Consider the following 17505-nt stretch of genomic DNA (forward strand, 5'->3'; position numbering starts at 1 on the left):
TGGCTGCAACCCGCTAAGGCTTCACGGATGAATCCCGCGGATGAATGCGTACCATCAGTTGCCTTGATACTATTGATTTCTGCGCTGATGTTGCAAAAACATCGTATCGCATCAGATTGCATCGTCGACACTGTTTCTTTAGTGTGTTGTGGATGACCAGTATAATCAGCCTGCCTCATTTGTTTGACGGCTTGATATAGGCAGAAACAGCGTCTAGGAGGATTGGGGCTGTCACCTCTCCAATCTTGGGTTGCTGGTTCAATCTCCAGTCACTACTTCATATGATAGAGGGTGGTTATGCGTACTATTTTTTGGTCATAGTGACATGGCTAGACTATACATTATGGTGAATCCTTTGTCTGGCCGGTGATATCATATGATAACTTTCTAATAAAATCCCAATCCATTTGGTTTATAACCCTTTTATAGCTCTCTTGTCAAAATAAACCCTATTCGATGTCCATATTTTTCTACTCACTCAGCCAAACGTAATTACCGCTCGCTGATTTTAGATGGATGAGGGAAACCTACGGTAAATATACAACTTTTCCTGTCAATGTCGTTATCACAAGGGAGACGCACTCTCTAAACATTTGGTATGGCAACCCATTTGTGGTTGCGTTGTCACGTTTGTGGAGAATATTTTACAATTTGAAGCTGTCAAGGTTGTCTGTACACTTAGAGTCGACCGGCCGTTGGCTTTCGGTTGGCATTCGAAGAAGACCACCCATAGCCGTAGAGTTCCAGCAGTCATGGCTGACATTCCACCCATTTGTGGTTCCGTTGCCACGTTTGTGGAGAATATTTTACAATTTGAAGCTGTCAAGGTTGTCTGTACACTAAGAGTTGACCGGCCGTTGGCTTTCGGTTGGCATTCGAAGAAGACCACCCATAGCCGTAGAGTTCCAGCAGTCATGGCTGACATTCCACCCATCTGTGGTTGCGTTGCCACGTTTGTGGAGAATATTTTACAATTTGAAGCTGTCAAGGTTGTCTGTACACTTCAAGTCGACCGGCCGTTAGCTTTCGGTTGGCATTTTGAAGAAGACCACCGATAGCCGTAGAGTTCCAGCGGTCATGGCTGACATTCCTATTACCAAGTATAGATAAGAGACATGTAATAGCCATCATTACCAGCAGTCTGTATCGGAGTTGTTATTGATATCGCATGCAGAACAGTCGGAACACAAAGAACTAACTAAATCTTGGGAACTGGCAGGCGACTGATTTCCAATAAAATCATTGTGTCGAGTATTGGATGCATATTGGCTTCATCACAAGCTAAAATGACCTTCCCTTCTGATGTTCTGAAGTGGCAGTGGAGGCAACACGCAGGGACCAATGCACTCAATATGGACATTCAAGACAGTAGGATACCAGACATTGCCAATCAGGACCAAAGTCTTACCTGGAGTCTGTTCAGCTGAGAAATGCCCCTCAACGTGCTGTGCGAGACTGTATGGTTCAAAATCCTCCATTCCGCATATCGGACAGTGGCGTAACATGTCTGGTGTCCCCACCTGCAGGGTAGGATTGTTACCATGAGCGCTATCGGGGCTGAGGATATCCAAATGGGTGGTGTTGACGTGCAGTTCTAACGCTACGGCCGAGTCCAAGCCTATACCGCAAATAGGACATTCAGGCACAATAGAGTTCCCGTTACCAGAGTCATTGTTTATAACGTTATTTTCAGAATCGCGCTCAATAAGGACACCGGGACTCATACCACGCGGAGATGGACTTAACAAGTCCAAATGTTGGACGTTGACGTGACGTGTTATCTCACCTGGAGATAACGTATTCCACTCACATAATGGACAGGAAAACTTGATAACATCTTTGTTGTTATTGACACAGTTTGACGAGGACCCAGATCCGGAACTACTTTCCCCGGGATCGTCATCGATTCGTACTACCTGAATATCCTTGCCGCTCTGCATCTTCTCCGTGTAGGAAGACCTTACAGTATCATTGAAAGTAACCTTTCGGTTCTTCCGCGGGCTAGCAGTTGACATGTCCAAATGCAACTTGGCACGTTTCTTAAACTGGTCCTCTTCACTCATGCGTATCATTTGCATAGCGTCATAGTCATATTTTTGCTCACTAGGGGACTCTGAAGTATCAGATGATATTTCCATCTTTGTTTCAATATCCATTTTCGTATCCGAAAGTTGACTGGCGATACTAGAGTCTGAACTCTCCTTTTCATGCAATGCCTTGGAGTTAGTTGATTTTTCACCATTTTTAGATATTGCAAAATTTAAATTTGAAGTTCCTTTACTTTTTGGTATGACCCCCATACCAGTACAGTTAAAGTTAGATTCTTTATTCTTCGGTGTGCTGGCCACACTAGTACAGTCCGAGTCTAAACTGTCTTTACTCTTCGGAGTACTAGCTATACTGGTACATTCTGAATCGAGACTGTCCTTACTTTTTGGCGTACTAGCCATACTCGCACAATCCGAGTCGAGACTGTCCTTACTTTTTGGCGTACTAGCGCTAGCAGAGCTAAGACTAGAATCCGAATTTTCCCGTTCCTCTGGTTTAATTCCCATATCCTTCTCGATAATAATCTCAGTGGTAATCAGAGGGAAGTCCGACGGAGGGAAGTCTGACGGAGGGAGACTTTTTGTTGGACTTAGAATATCTAAATGTTCCGCATTGATGTGCCAGGTCATTTCTTCGGCAGTCGTCCCCTCCAGGTCGCAGAATGGACAGCTTATAGCGCCCTCTACGTGCTCGATCAGAACGTGTGACTTCATGTCGTCGTCTGTCAGACCCTCCTGCCCGCAGATATCACAGGTGAAGAGTTGTTCGCCGCCCTCGGCCATCTTGGGTTTGATTGGCGGTGTTGACGGAGGTGGGGCCTGAAACGAAACAAAGCAAGAAAGGGTAAATTGATGATGATTGTGAGGCAATAAGAGGACATGTAGAATGTCTTATATCAGACCAGGATCCTATGTTGGTTTCAGGACGCATTCACTATGTTTAAAGGGAGTGTAAGCATCGGTCGCTACATTGACAACAGCCAAGCACCTTCAAGTAACATACCAATGCTTCAGGTGGCAGACAGGAGACCCCGTACTTCTCCCCACGTTGGGACAAAAGCTACATTACATGCATTGCTTTTTTCGAAATGGTGTAACGAAAACTCTACACATCCAACTCAACTCTGAATCTACCCAAAATATCAATAAGATACAAGAGTTTTTTCAAACCATACACTTCTCAGCTTAAGATAGTATCAGCTGTAAGAACATCTTTGCTCCAACTGAAAACTCTGAAATCAAATCCAGAGCATCACTGCGAAGAATCTATTTGCCACATAGAATTCCATACTCAATCCTTGTGAAACTTCAGAGTGTTTCTAAGGTTTTTGCCTGTACTGTCAGCTGGTTATGTTTATTCTTGAAGAAATCGGCTAGCGAGAGTAGTGTATTACTCGAGGATTAATCAATATCACAGAGCCCTCATCAGACAGGAGATTGAGATGGATTTCGTACAAAGGAGAGACTAAAGTAAACGGTTTAACCCTAGGAATCCATAGGTAGATGTTTGCCAGTAGACGAACCGTTTCTATGTTGAAGATCACTCTGCAACTCTTCTAGGGTCTGCTCATGCAATCATCATCCCTCACTGCCAACTGTGTCAGCACATAAAGCAAACCTAATTGGTTCTCGACAAGTCACTGTTTGCCTGTTTGAACACTCGCCAAATTAAGAATCAGATTTCACGCTTCAGCTGCCATATCTATTTTGCAAATACCCTGCTAGTTAAGAAATCTATAGAGCTTAACTTAAGTTCCTCCTGGACATACATTATACTGTAGTAGCTATCTTGGATGTCAGGGAAGTGCATCTAATGCAGTAGCTATCTTGGATGTCAGGGAAGTGAATCTAATGCGGTGGCTATCTTGGATGTCAGGGAAGTGCATCTGATGCAGTAGCTGTCTTGGATATTAGGGAAGTGCATCTAATGCAGTAGCTATCTTGGATGTCAGGGAAGTGCATCTAATGTGGTGGCTATCTTAGATGTCAGGGAAGTGCATCTAATGCGGTGGCTATCTTGGATGTCAGGGAAGTGCAACTTATGTGGTGGCTATCTTGGATGTCAGGGAAGTGCATCTAATGCAGTAGCTATCTTGGATGTCAGGGAAGTGCATCTAATGTGGTGGCTATCTTAGATGTCAGGGAAGTGCATCTAATGCGGTGGCTATCTTGGATGTCAGCGAAGTGCATCTAATGCGGTGGCTATCTTGGATCTCAGCGAAGTGCATCTAATGCAGTACCTCGTACACCCTGGGTGCAGCGGTATCAGCCTCGTCCCTTCCCTGAGCACTGTGACTAGTGTTGGTGTTCTTAAGGTTTGCACTGATGACCACAACGAACTTTTGCAAGCTAGCAACACCTTGCCAATAAATGCAGTAGTTCATTGTCGTCCAAAAGATGGTGCTGTAGTTGGATAATCAATCGAATATCATTTCATATTGGCCAGGCCGCACAGAGGTCTGGAGAAATTTTACAATGAGCCAGATGCACATGACATACTCCAATGATCCAGTTGCCACCGCCAGTCTGAAGATGACAACAAGAGGATGGAATTTCTTGGCAAGTCGGTCAAGAAGACAGAGGTGCCATTGATCGGATGTAGGGGTGCTGCTACTGTGATAGCACTACAGTCAATGGCAAGGCCAGTGGCATTAGAGGTTGACTGAGCTTGCTGAAGAGGAAGATAAGGATGAGGAAAGGAACATTGCAAAAACCTTCAGTTTTTCATTGTTTTGAGAACAAAAGACCAAATTCTGTGGATAGAACAGACACTGTTTGCCACAGTTTGTGTAGAAAATTCAGGATTGGTCAGGTCGCAGATCAAAGATGGTGTTATGGCTAGCCAGATACAGATGACACCCCATTAAGAAGTTAGTCTAAAGATGACTACAACAGTACAAGAGGATGAAAAGAGGAGAGAAGATCTGGCAATAGGTCGAGAGGACAGAGATGTCAATGAGCTGTCATGGGGCAAAATATTGCACTCCTCAGCATCAGAAAATGTCTGAAACGATTACCTGCTTGATTATTCAGTTCACCTACTGGTTTTAATCATTAACATATCAACTCACCCAGGCATTGCCTGCTTCTAACGACAGACTGTTTGTGTGTGCCTATGGCAACCTCTGTGGCGATGTGACCCATGTGAATTAACGTCGGCCCAGTCATGAAATAATCATGTCACGGAAATGAAAAATGTGTACACTGCATCAGTATATATTAACCGGATAAAGACTAAGGGGACTGTCTCCATAAATATTTAAACTTACAAGCATAACAATCTTGAAACTTCTAGCCCTTTTTCTGAAGTCTGATTTCAGCAGTACATAGACATAAACTTTTACGTGATACTATGATGTGATTTACAATTTTGCGGAAATATGTTCGTTTTTAATTGTTGATCACAAATCTAAAGCTCAAATTTTCCATTTTTGATTAGATTTATTATAAAATCGCTAAATGTAAACCACCGCGACCGCGAAAATGTTCATGTTGTGACGTCATCAACGAAAACGGCATCGAAGCGAGCCATCCGGGCGGGATTAAACCATTAATTTCTAGAAAATGTGCATTTCGATTCGAAAACCTTTCCGATTTATGAGAAAGTGACGTAGTCATTTGTCAAAAACAGCTAAAACATTATATGGTGAAATTTGACACGAGTTACCCTTTAACAAAAGGGGCAGATCTAAAGGGGTGCAATGATAGGCTTATGCTTGCATACCAATCTAAAGGCTTATCAGATTACCTTCCCTACATCAGAATACCTCAGACAGGGAAAAGGTTCTTTAATTCATTGATTCTGCATATACAATGCTACTCAAAGGCTTAAATTCCACCTCAGAGCTGGTTACTCTAAGATTCCATAATGGAATCCACAGTATGCATATCAATTTCATTCCAAAATGCAAAACCGATACAACCTTTTTTCACTTGAAATACAACATAAAAAATGTTTTCTTCTATCAAAAGATTTTCCCCAGAATGATGGCATGACAACTATCTATGATAGAATCGCGTGTAAGCCCCGCTAGGATTACAGTTTCAGGCAACATCAGCGTTCCACCAGATCACTTTCAGTCAAAAATTCTTGTATTTCAAGTGTTTCTTGAGGTTAGTTTTCACTATTGTATTTGTTAAAATTGTTGGTACTATTCCATACGTCCAGAATAGGTCATTTGAAGGCAAAGCCTCATCCACAAGGCTGGGGAAAAAACACTTAATGGCAAGGCATCAGCCAAAAAAATGGCCAGCTAACAAAGAAACTACCAACAATATGCAACTGGTATCTATGGCATATTGTCAACCTCATCGAAATTGCCTGACTGCCCCGACCCTTGACATTCCGTGGAGATCCTTAGGGACTTGGTCACAACATTCACGGTAGATTAGACATTATTCACAGATATTTGTCGAGCTCCGAAGATTTTTTCATTAACATTTTTATCAAAAGTTGGTGATGAAAAGCAGAATCTGGAGTGAGCGGCAACTGTAAGACTTGAAAATCTCTTCAGAAAGCATTTGAGCTGAAACTCCAGACCATGATTAACATCAGCGCCACCATCAACTCAAAAGGGCAGAGAAGTTTAGGTTGCTATCTTTAGGCTCAGGAGCCGGCATTATAGTATGCAGCGCCACCTATACAACATGTTTAGTTTGGGAATTCCACCCAATGATACAGCATAATGGAACACGCCACAATGTCTTCAGGACTGATCACCAGCCTTCAATCACTCCAACAAATCCCATCTTCATGGACATGATTTCACATCAATTTTATGAGACTACTACCACAAACTGATGGATTATACTTAAGAATGGCTTGGAGACCTCCAAGTTATAGGCATGTAATCTCCAAGGACAGTGCCTCATACTAGTAAATAGTTAAGACGATCAGTTGATGGAGTGGGAAATTTAAAGCGTACATGTCAATTATTCTTACGGTAATGACTGTCAATAAGTCGGGTTCAAGAGGTTCAGACAGATTCATTCAGTAATTGATGAATTACTGATTGGGTTTTTTAATCTCTCTTAAAGGAGGACTAACAGAAGTCAAGCTGGCCAGCACTAATGCAGAGTTCCTGTAGAGTTGCTTGGCCAGGCATAGACACCAGATACAAGGAGCCTCAGTCTCAAGTCTCACACAAAGGACACAATTTTCATTTTCGCAAACTAAGGTTATTTGCATAACTTTAGATCAATTTTATAGAAATAGAAAATGTGAAGAAATTGTCATGACTGTTGGGAAATCTTCCATCACAAAATTAGCTGCTGAAATCAGCAATTGAATTATTTTTTACAAGTTTCTCCATTTGAAGTGTAGGAGTAGGACTCTGTGTTTTGTTCACCTTCTCCGAGATGCAATAACTGCTCAAGTTTTAAGTGCACCCATCATTTCTCTGACAAAATTCTCCATGCATGAAAAACAACATGTAAACCATTGCTACCCGGTCGTGTACAGCGAGCCGACAACTTCATTCCACACTGAACAGCATTTTCATGAGACTGAGAGGAAATCAATGAGAAGCTTCCCAAGCGAGTTTAACATCCGCCCGATGCAATATTTGCTGCTGGCTTTTCTGCTAAAATGGCAATAAAGTCAAAGAGAATAGCATGTGTATCTATAATGCAAAAAGTGGACTTTTGTCGGGGCATCATATTCTTGTCAAACTCAAACTTTTGAAGCATGAACATTTTGACTAAAATGCATTAACCATTTCTTGGCAGCAAAAGCAATATTCAGTCTACCGCCAGTTGAAAAGCAAATCCTGATCCACTTGTTCATGCAAATGAACCACTTCACAGCCACTGTCCCCAACACCCTCAAACATGAAATGTGAGATCACACAATTTGAATCACAAACAAGCTTGATTTGTGACATGATAAGATCAACTCGCTAATAAAGCAACCGAGAATTTTCATTTGCAGAAGTGTTTGAAAGACTAAATTGGATAGAATGAAGCCAAAGAGAATTATGCAAATCAGCTGTTTATCAGCGTATAACATCCCAGAGAGATCGTCGTTATCTCAGTGCGAGGACAGGGAATTTCGTGATCGGAGCCAAGCAAAGCTTCGTGGGGATAGATAGATACACGAGGTGTTTCAATTTGTGAAATTTACACATTGCTAAAAGTTTTGCGAATTTGATCATTTTTAACTGGTGATGGACTATAATTCCATGTTAGCAGCCAAAATTATTAGTTAATTTATTTAGGGAGTAGACATTTTTACACCGTTTAAGTTCGTGCTTGACAGTACATTCACGAAACTCAATAATTCATGCTGTAATTTATCGCTCATTTGCGGAGCGCTTACACTTTAGTAGATGTAGCATATTTCAGACTCTTACAAACTCTCAACAATGTCACTTCACCAAATATCGACTAATGCATTCTGTTCTGAAAGGACCAAGTCCTCTTGTAACTTCCTCTTCAACATTTCATACACCTGGCCTAAAAAGTCTTGCATGATCTCCCATATCATGCTATTTTGAGCGGTGGAGTGTCACCTACATCCAGTGCCTGGAGACGACATCTCGACTCTATACTCAGGCTAGAAGTCGGTTTCTCTGACATCTTCTGTTACTTGCTATCCTCCGCGGAGATCTGGACAGATTGACACATGAGCTGACCATTCAGTGGGTGGCCAGGGGCACATATTCTACATTTTCCTCTAGGATGCCTGCTCTGCAAAAATTGCAGTGTGTGGGTCACTCCCTGCCAGTGCCACAATTTTTGTCCCATGACTGGCTGTGGCAACAATCGCAGGTATCAAGAAAGACGAGAGGGAAACTGCTAAGTGCTATACCGGATTTAATTAATTGTATTTATAGTGCCAATAACCACTTAAAGTCATCAATGACATTTTACAACTATTCAATTCCTGCAAGTTGTTAAATACCAGGGTCTTCCTTCTTTGTCACCTTTGCTAATCAATATCAAAAGTGACGGTATTGCTGACGTATGTCCTGTCATCGGAGCTCCCCCACACGATAACTCGACAGAGATCTGGATGGATTGATACATGAGGAAGCCAGTTAGTGGGCGGATTTCCAGGAGAGCTGCAGCTTTGGGTTGGAAGAAAATGACAAGAATCAAAAGGTCACAATTTTTATATTTGAACCCATCTGAAACGAATGTATTTGAAAGGACAATTTAGTTTTAGGACTTAATTACAGGGCGACTGAGATGACAGCCAGTCTTCACTAATAAAAAGTAGCCCTCAACTTTGGACAGCCTCATCTTTTGCACGAGAAAACACAAATTTTATTTTAAGTGCTATAATTCCCTATACATACCTTAACCGCCTTCCTCTTGGAGTGATGGTGCCCAAGCTTACAGTAGTTAGTCCCCATTTAGAAGTCTGCTGAAGTTCGTAATCACATAAGCTATAGTTTACTGGTGTACTGTAATCACATGTAACATGTGTAACCTATATAATGTAACACATGTAATTACAAGGAATATTTGAGTGTTATCAATATCAGCTCTGTACAACCTTGCCTATACAGCCTCAAAATCCTTTTCGTCCTATTCCGATCTCATATTCCTGCAACTTTCAAATTCCCTGAGAATCCTCCCTCCACAAGTGCCCAGCTTCCAAGCCTTCCTACTATTACACCATAAGTCCCCCAACAAGTCTGATGCAGCCTTTAAAGCCTCCCTTTATTCCTGCTGCAGTCTCTAAACCCTCCCTATATTCCTCAATGACTATATGATACATATCACAGCCTCAAAGTCCCCCAAATATACCTGAGTGTAACCTTGAAATCCTTTTTTTATTCCCGGTGCAACTTCAAGAATCTTTTGTACAGGTTTTTCCCTCTTCGCCTACAGTCCCACAATCCTCTAAATATTCCTGAAGCAGCCTCAAAATCAGTAAATCTTCCAAACCCTGGAGCATCCTCCTTGTCGTCCGATGAGTACAGCCTTTAAATAATCCTGATATTCTCGGTGCAACCTCTCTTTATTCCTGTTGCATCTTCTAAATCCTTCCTACACTCCTTCGCGGGTACAGCCACCAACCCATCCAGAATCCTCTTACACACGAGCCTGCCGGAATGCTAGCTGCCTGCCGACTCGTACCATGCAACTGGTTAATTCATCCCTGATCCATAAACTACCCAAGTGGAGCAAGTAATTGGTTCACCGGCAAACTCTATGTGTGACGCTGGTTGCCTCTGGTGGTATTGTACATTTGGATTGGATCAATGAGTTGGCGAGAGCAAGAGAATGGACGGTCGAAAAAGACATTCTCACCAGATAATTTTGAGGGTTTCTAGGGGCATGAAGTGAGTTCTAGTAAAGCAGTGTTAGAGAGGGTGAGGTTGGGGGCAGTAGGTTTTCTGACAAACTCTGTATGTGACGTTGGTTGGCTTCAGTGGTGTCGTGCATTGTGAGCAAGTATCATTGAGGGCAGGGTTAGTATAAGACATAAAAGTAAAGACCAAGGTACCGACAGTGAGAAAGAGAGCGTGTTTATGGTCAGATGGTTTGCTGGCAGTGGCAAACACTCTGTGTGACATTGTTGGTTGGACCCAGTGGTATTGTGCATTGGTTCAGGATCAATGAGAGTCGGAGAAGGCAACGAGGCTGTGTGGATGGTCAGGAGAGCCATTCTGGCCAGATGTTACCGACAAGTAACATGACCGACGGGTTGCAAACAGAATAGCACAAGAGAAAATGTCTTTGGTTGGCGCCAGTGAAATGAAGTTCGCTTTCAGGGTCAATAAGTGTGGATGGTCAGGAAGACTTTTTGACCTAATATTAGCAAGTAGCAACTTGGGAGTTCCAACAGGAAAAGCCATTCTAGCTTAATGTTGTCAAGCCTTTTGCATTTGGAAATACAATTGTAGCAGATTTGCCAACTTTTACTTCAGCATCGCAAACATTTCATGGTTTACAGTATACAACATTGGTATAAATATTTGTGATCATTACCTTAAAAATCTGTTGATATTCTCGGGTGAAAGTGGAAGCAATTTGTGGTCTCAGTTCTTTCTCCGCACCAAAACCTTCCTGCAAGAGTTGAGAAGACAAAGACTATATTTTCATTCAATTTGAAAGATTTCAAGAAAGATATCTTCTCATTCTACATTCTAGGTCGGGTTCAGTTGCCAGAGAAAGGTAAACGCAATTGCAATGATTGACTAATTCATTAAAGGGGGACTATAGGCAAGAGCAGAGGGGCTTATTTAGCCATCTTCAGGTGACTAATATCCACAATAAGGGCACTGGGTAATGTCAGATTCAGCACTGAATGTAATCCTTGGACAATCATGAATCATTTCGACGTACTGTGAGACGTGATAGACCCCTATTGGCAACTTTGCGTAACTTTATCTTGCCTGTCTAGCTTCTGCCTATATTGTCCCTTTAATCCTTGGGGAATATCGCCTGCCCTTTATTTTTCGTGCCTAAGTCGGTATAAAAGCGAGCAAGAATGAAAACGTTACGAGTCATACTTTTGATTTGCACAACACCAGTTTCTGAATAAAACACACACTAACTCCGTTTTTTTCTGCCCAAAAGGCATTAAGAATAAGATTGTAAATTTTGCCGAGAGGTGAAAGAGGCGAAAAAAGGTTGAGAGAAAAAGTTCTCTAATAAATTATGGATCCCATATAAAATTGATTGAATGAGAAAGGAACACTGAATACTTCCGAGACCCGGAGAAAAATAGTGCAACTAGTGACAAAGACCTCAGAGCCATCTACCAACAGAAGGTAGAACTAACTTATAGTTGACACTGATGTCACCTGGCTGAAGTTGGTTCCTTATTTCTTATTCCTGATTCTACTTATTCCCGAACCTCGGACGGTTATGGTTGGGGTTAGTATAGGCCTTTCTTGCCAGTAATAACTGTATTTAGCCCTCACTAATGAATTACTGGCTTAGCGCTCACATTAAATTGGGAACAAGGATGAGTATACTTGAGAATCGGGGATAAGGAATAAGAAGCCAACTTCAGGCAGGTACTGTTGTCTAACAACTTCGTTATGAATCTATACTCTGAGGTTGACCATCGGCACACCCTTTTGGCAAGAACTTGAAATCCTAAAGCAATTACGGTAGAACCTTTTCAATAAGGTGAATGCCGATTGGCGATTCTAAAAATGGTCCTCAGCCTCGTTTTGAAGGACGATTAATCCCTAACTACAGAATAGCCGGGACAGTAGAAGCTCTGTACGGCTAAACTTTAGAATCCCCGATCGGAAATGACGTAGTTTGATCGCATTCAACTATAAATCCATTGAACAGTGGTGCTTGGTTAGTCAACCGATGACCTTTTTTTGGGGTGTGATCGGGGATTGTAAACTCGTTCTGCTCTGTACATTATGTTAATTCTTCAGTCAGCATGGTCAGGCATCATCACTGTAAAGGGAGCCAGTGTCGATCAGGAGCAGGCTTCAACCAGACCAATAGCAGAGTCACTGAGAGTGCATTTCTCAAGGTCTCAATAATGCCGCAGCACCTATGTTGAAGTCTACATTTCTTCTTAAAGCCACCACCAGACATTGAACTGATGCAGCAGTCACTTTGTATAAACATCAATTAAGGTAGAAACACACCTTATCTTAGCCGGAAATTCTTGATTATTGGAGAAAAGTTGATTTTATCGAGATGCAGAATGTCAACATCAGCGGCAACAAATCTGTTGTAGTGAGTTGACCGATTCCGTGTCTACCGGGATAACGTCAGATGTCTTGGTCTTCCAAACCTGTCTTCCCAGAAGTCTGGCAGGTGCGTTTTTATATTGAATGTCACTTGCGTTGTATTATGTGCTGACTAAAACGGGTAACATGTTTCCGGTTCACAACTATGACAATCATAGACATAAATTCATGAACAATTGGTGCAGATAGGACAGACAATCGGGGACGTTTTGGCCTATTCCCCTATATATTCATTATTATTATTATCATATCATATTGCTATTGGAACTATAAAACATGTGCATGCGTAGTGATCCAGAAACTAAGGTAGTGATATCGATCATAGGTTGCGTCCAATATGAGGATCAGACCAGCTGTCAGTGAGTGGTAACTACCACTGCCAGTGGGAATATGCAATTTTGCTGATTCTAAATACATGAAGTTGATGGAAGTGTGTACAATATAGGCCTACTTGATAAATCTATCCACTTTAAATCAGTATAATTGTAATTAAAGTAAGAACAGATGTGACAGCCCAGGAACAGCTGCTCATGGACAGACTGGGAATTATTGTGAAAGTGTTTGATTTTCGGAATGGAATAGTACACAAACTCTGTGATGAGAGATGTTCAGCCGGTAGAAAGTTGGAATGTGAATTTTGTCACATGGTCGTTTACCATTGTGTTTAGGTGTTATTAAAGGAGCGATCTGAAGCATGCGACAATCGTGGATGTAGGCCTACTTGTGATTTCAAACGATTTCAGGTGATTAGACTTATGATCCAGGATAATTAGGACTGACTGAAGTTTCACCACTGCCCCAGAGAAAGTGTACAATGGGGTCTGTGTCTGGCAAAAACAGGAGCGATACGCCCATGGATGTACCTTCAAATTACTCACAAGGAGAAGCGGACAACAATTTCTCCGTTAAGAACTCGGAAGAGAGAGCAGGGGCTCGTGAGCATGAAAAGAAGACTGAAGTTCAGGAGACGGGGGACAATGGGGGAGGACTGAAAATGCCGACAGCCATGGTGTTCGTGGTGGGAGAGATGGCTGGGAGCGGGGTCCTGGCGCTGCCCAAAGCCGTTGACAGTTTAGGTAGGTTCTTCAGTACTTTCAACACCTCAGAATTATTGTTCACGAGGGGTTCAACAGAGTCATTGGACAGGGAGTTTTCGCAAAGCCCGCAGAAATTCAAGTGAACGCCTATCCCATTGTTCGACATCGTTTATCAGGAGGTCGAACAATGAGATAGGCGTTCAGGTTGGCGTTTCGTGATTTGCGAAAACGTCCTCAGTATTCTTATCACTATCTCCTTGTCTTCAGGTTGGATTGGTCTTGTCCTGATTGTAGTCTGTTGCCTCCTAGCGGCCTATACTGGAGCTATATTGGGAAAATGTTGGGTGATTCTTCGAGAGGTCTACCCTGAATACAGAAACCACACCAGGTATCCGTATCCATCCATTGGGTACAGAACGTACGGCAAAGTTGGCAGGTAGATACTCCTAAAAAAAGTTAATGTTAAATAAAACCAAAAACACAAATGTGACACACTCAATTTCATTTAAATTATGTTCGAATCTACATGTATAACTGTGATTGGCTAATATCAAACCACAGCTCCGGTGAAGCAGGACTGGTCGTTTCTGATTTGACAAACGGAACGTCTCGAATTCTAATTCAGAAACTCACTAAGCATAAAAGTTGGCCATAACTGGCCTCTCCACTCGCCTTTATTTGAATAACTCAACATTCCAGATACTTAGTGTCGATTAGTATGAATGCTACCTTATTTGGCGTGGCGGTAGTTTTCATCTTAATGGCGTCCGAAATAATTCAGCAACTCCTGCACGACCTCCACGTCCACGTCTCCTTCTGTTACTGGATGATTATCATCGTGGGGGTCCTCACGCCCTTCACGTGGTTAGGAAGCCCCAAAGATATGTGGTAAGCATACAAGTGTAGGTGAAATTGTTGAGTGTCTTACTCATCCCTGTCTGAGAGCGCCCTTCAAATGTAGAGTACAAAGTAGAATTAATGAGATGTGATAACCTTGGCGGTCAAGATGTAGTATGTCATGTGATCGGAAGTTTACCGACGGGCAATGCGATGTCAAACCATATAGGAATAGCAAGCGTAAAGGACTGACTCACGGCGATAGAAAAACTCGAGCTTTAGGAGATAGTTATAGTATTTGCCGGCATGTTATTGCTACATGTCACCCTCCATTCCACTTCCTTTCCAGGCCAGTTGCGATCGGTGCGCTGGCGACCACAGCCTTTGCATGTATCATCATTGTGGTGAAGACAGTCTCGTTTAAGGACGAAATAAATGTATACCACGGGCCAATCCAAGTTAAACCAGCCCTTCTCTCGTTAGGAACCATCTTCTATGCATTTGGCAATCATCCGATCTTCCCCACAATCCAGCATGACATGGTGGAGCCAAGTAGTTTCACAAAGACAGTTTTTGCAGCGTTTTTCTGTGAGTTTGAGAAATCAGAGTTGGGAGGTGGTGGTGGGGAAGAGGGAGGTAGTCCCTCCATGTCGGGGTTAAAGACCGATTGGCTCCATCCCTGACCACAGATGAGTAGCCCATCACGAGCTAGCCGATGTTTCAAAGTGTTGCCCGATTTTGCATCGGCACCAGAATGGTCATCGGCTATGCTCCACGTCTCGATCATTTGGAGTAAGCAGCAGTAGAAAAGTGACTACCCAAGCGATGTTGATTGTTAGATATCCCCCTCATGATGTTATACGAGTATACGACGCAGTAACCACAAGATTATAAGTCGCCCCTCATCTTGAAATTAAAGTAGCACACCTTCTTCAGAGAACAATGTTACACTCACCGATACGTATTTGAATTTTACCATACTTCCGTTCCAGGCGTATTATGTATGTACTTACCGGTGACCGCGGCAGGATATGTCGTCTTCGGCAGCACTGTGGACGAGAACTTGCTGACATCGATATACAATGTAGCGAATGGACCAGCCCTTTATGTGGTCCAGACTCTTATCGTCTGCCATCTAATGTTTGGTTACGTGATAGTCATAAATCCCATTAGCCAGGAATTTGAAGAAGCGCTTAATATACCTCACTGTAAGTCAATTCCGATCTAACTTTAAATTGGGACTTTAGGCAGGAGCTTGGGCGTCAAATTGAAACAGTTTTGGTGTACCGTGAGACAGGAGTGACACCCATAGTCAACTTTGTGTAACCTAATCTGACCTACATTTGGCACCTCCTTATAGTCTCCCTTTATCATTACTTTAAAAACACCCTGAAAAAAGCCTACCAAAGAAAATCCATGTACAAACAAAGACACACAATGCTGACGGAAAATGTTCGTGTATCACAAATGAGGGAGAATTCCAAGATTTAAAACGCCGACGCAAGGCGTCTATAATCGTGTAAATGCATCTTTCGCCTAAATCTCATGCCGGTCCACCGTCGTTGTGTGTATATCCATACTTCAAAGGAGGAGACTTTAGGACTGTCACTGTCGATAAGTCGGCATGCTAAATCTTCGTTTTCCCTTTCAGCCTTCAGTTGGAAACGAATCCTCTGTCGGACGAGTATCACCTTGGTGACGTTGTTTATAGCGGAGAGCATCCCAAAGTTTGGCAACCTCCTGGGCCTAATTGGGGGAACAACAACTGCCTTGCTGGCCTTTTTCTGCCCGGTGTTCTTTTATAACAAGCTCTCTGATACTATAAAAAGGTAGCAGACAAAATCGTAGGAGATTTATTTTGATTCTCACAATTCAACTGAAATCAATATATTCTGGACTTCTGCTTACAACATATGGAATCTTAAAGTTATCGTAGTTGTGACTTTGTCCTCTTCAGAATCGGAATTGAATTTCCAAATTGTACACCCTTACGCAATTACGATTTTGACATGATTGCTCAGAAAATGATTGTCATTGCCAGCAAAAGTGATATACATGTACATGTATTTGATTTCCATTCTTTTCCAGGCCAATCTCTCTCCACCAGCGAGTGTTCCACTATGAGATTATGGTAATAGCCGTCCTCGTTGGAATATCAGCGACGTACGCCGCGATCGAAGGAATAGTCAGTCCTGATTCCTTTGTGCCGCCGTGCTATGTTGATATCAACGCTGCAGAGGGGCACTAGTGTACAAGTGACGACAAGGGCTTCATCAAGGACCAGGAATGACTTTTAGGTGAGGCCAATATTGCCAACACTTAGCCACTGAACCGACAGTTACCGATACTAAATGAGCCAACGTTGGTTTGACGCAAATTGAGCGTTAAGGCCCGATTCCACTTGGACATCTTTCCGCAGCAACAAACCCACTCCGCCATAATGGGTGGATGGTACATGTAGTTCTATAAAGGTTTGTCGGTGGGGAAAATGGAGGTATGCATCAAAGATACCGATCACCTCAGCCGATAATTTGAATTCCCGATATTACCCTCTGGGGCGAGCATAGTTTTCCCCCGCTGGCAAAACCATTGTTGAAAAGGTTGAGAGTAACTTTTGTCCATCATTTGGCTTGTATAATCAATCATGAATGTACTTTTGTAACAATAAAAAGGATACTTTTGAGACAAGTCTTGCCATTTCTTATGTGTCCGACCCCAGGTGACCGCAACGATCAACGCAAAGAAGGTGTATCGCTGCCATTGATGAGCAGTCGTTTTTGGTCGTGAATGCTCCAATCTTGACACTAGAGGCGCTGATTTTATTTTGGCACTGTGCGAGAGTGTTATTATCGTTGATCAAAAAATAAACAGCACCTGACCATGGACGATATTTTGATCATGGGACTT

The 17505-nt window shown here is 42.5% G+C and overlaps 2 protein-coding genes across 4 annotated transcripts in view; one reads left to right on the top strand and one right to left on the bottom strand.

The window, feature by feature from the left end:
* Window positions 1-12703, bottom strand: part of LOC135488175 (zinc finger-containing ubiquitin peptidase 1-like) — a 34906-nt gene extending 22203 nt beyond the window's left edge. For 2 of the 3 annotated variants that reach the window (XM_064772659.1, XM_064772658.1), the window contains exons 1-2: window positions 9347-10109; window positions 1409-2867 (exon numbers count right to left, since the gene is read on the bottom strand). In XM_064772659.1, the coding sequence (XP_064628729.1) occupies window positions 1409-2867; window positions 9347-9403 (1516 nt within the window). In that variant the 5' untranslated portion in view covers window positions 9404-10109. Of the gene's footprint in view, window positions 1-1408; window positions 2868-9346; window positions 10110-10988; window positions 11067-12619 lie in introns of those variants that run through there. The other variant, XM_064772660.1, reaches the window with a different exon arrangement.
* A 350-nt stretch (window positions 12704-13053) lies between these two features.
* Window positions 13054-17281, top strand: LOC135488099 (uncharacterized). Its single transcript, XM_064772535.1, has 7 exons — window positions 13054-13800; window positions 14029-14197; window positions 14461-14649; window positions 14948-15186; window positions 15591-15806; window positions 16250-16427; window positions 16687-17281. Exons 1-7 carry the CDS (start codon window positions 13539-13541, stop codon window positions 16844-16846), a joined length of 1413 nt encoding a protein of 470 aa, XP_064628605.1. The 5' UTR covers window positions 13054-13538; the 3' UTR covers window positions 16847-17281.
* The last annotated feature ends 224 nt before the right edge of the window (window positions 17282-17505 follow it).

This window comes from Lineus longissimus, chromosome 5 (assembly GCF_910592395.1).
Source record: "Lineus longissimus chromosome 5, tnLinLong1.2, whole genome shotgun sequence".
Lineage (NCBI taxonomy): Eukaryota > Metazoa > Nemertea > Pilidiophora > Heteronemertea > Lineidae > Lineus > Lineus longissimus.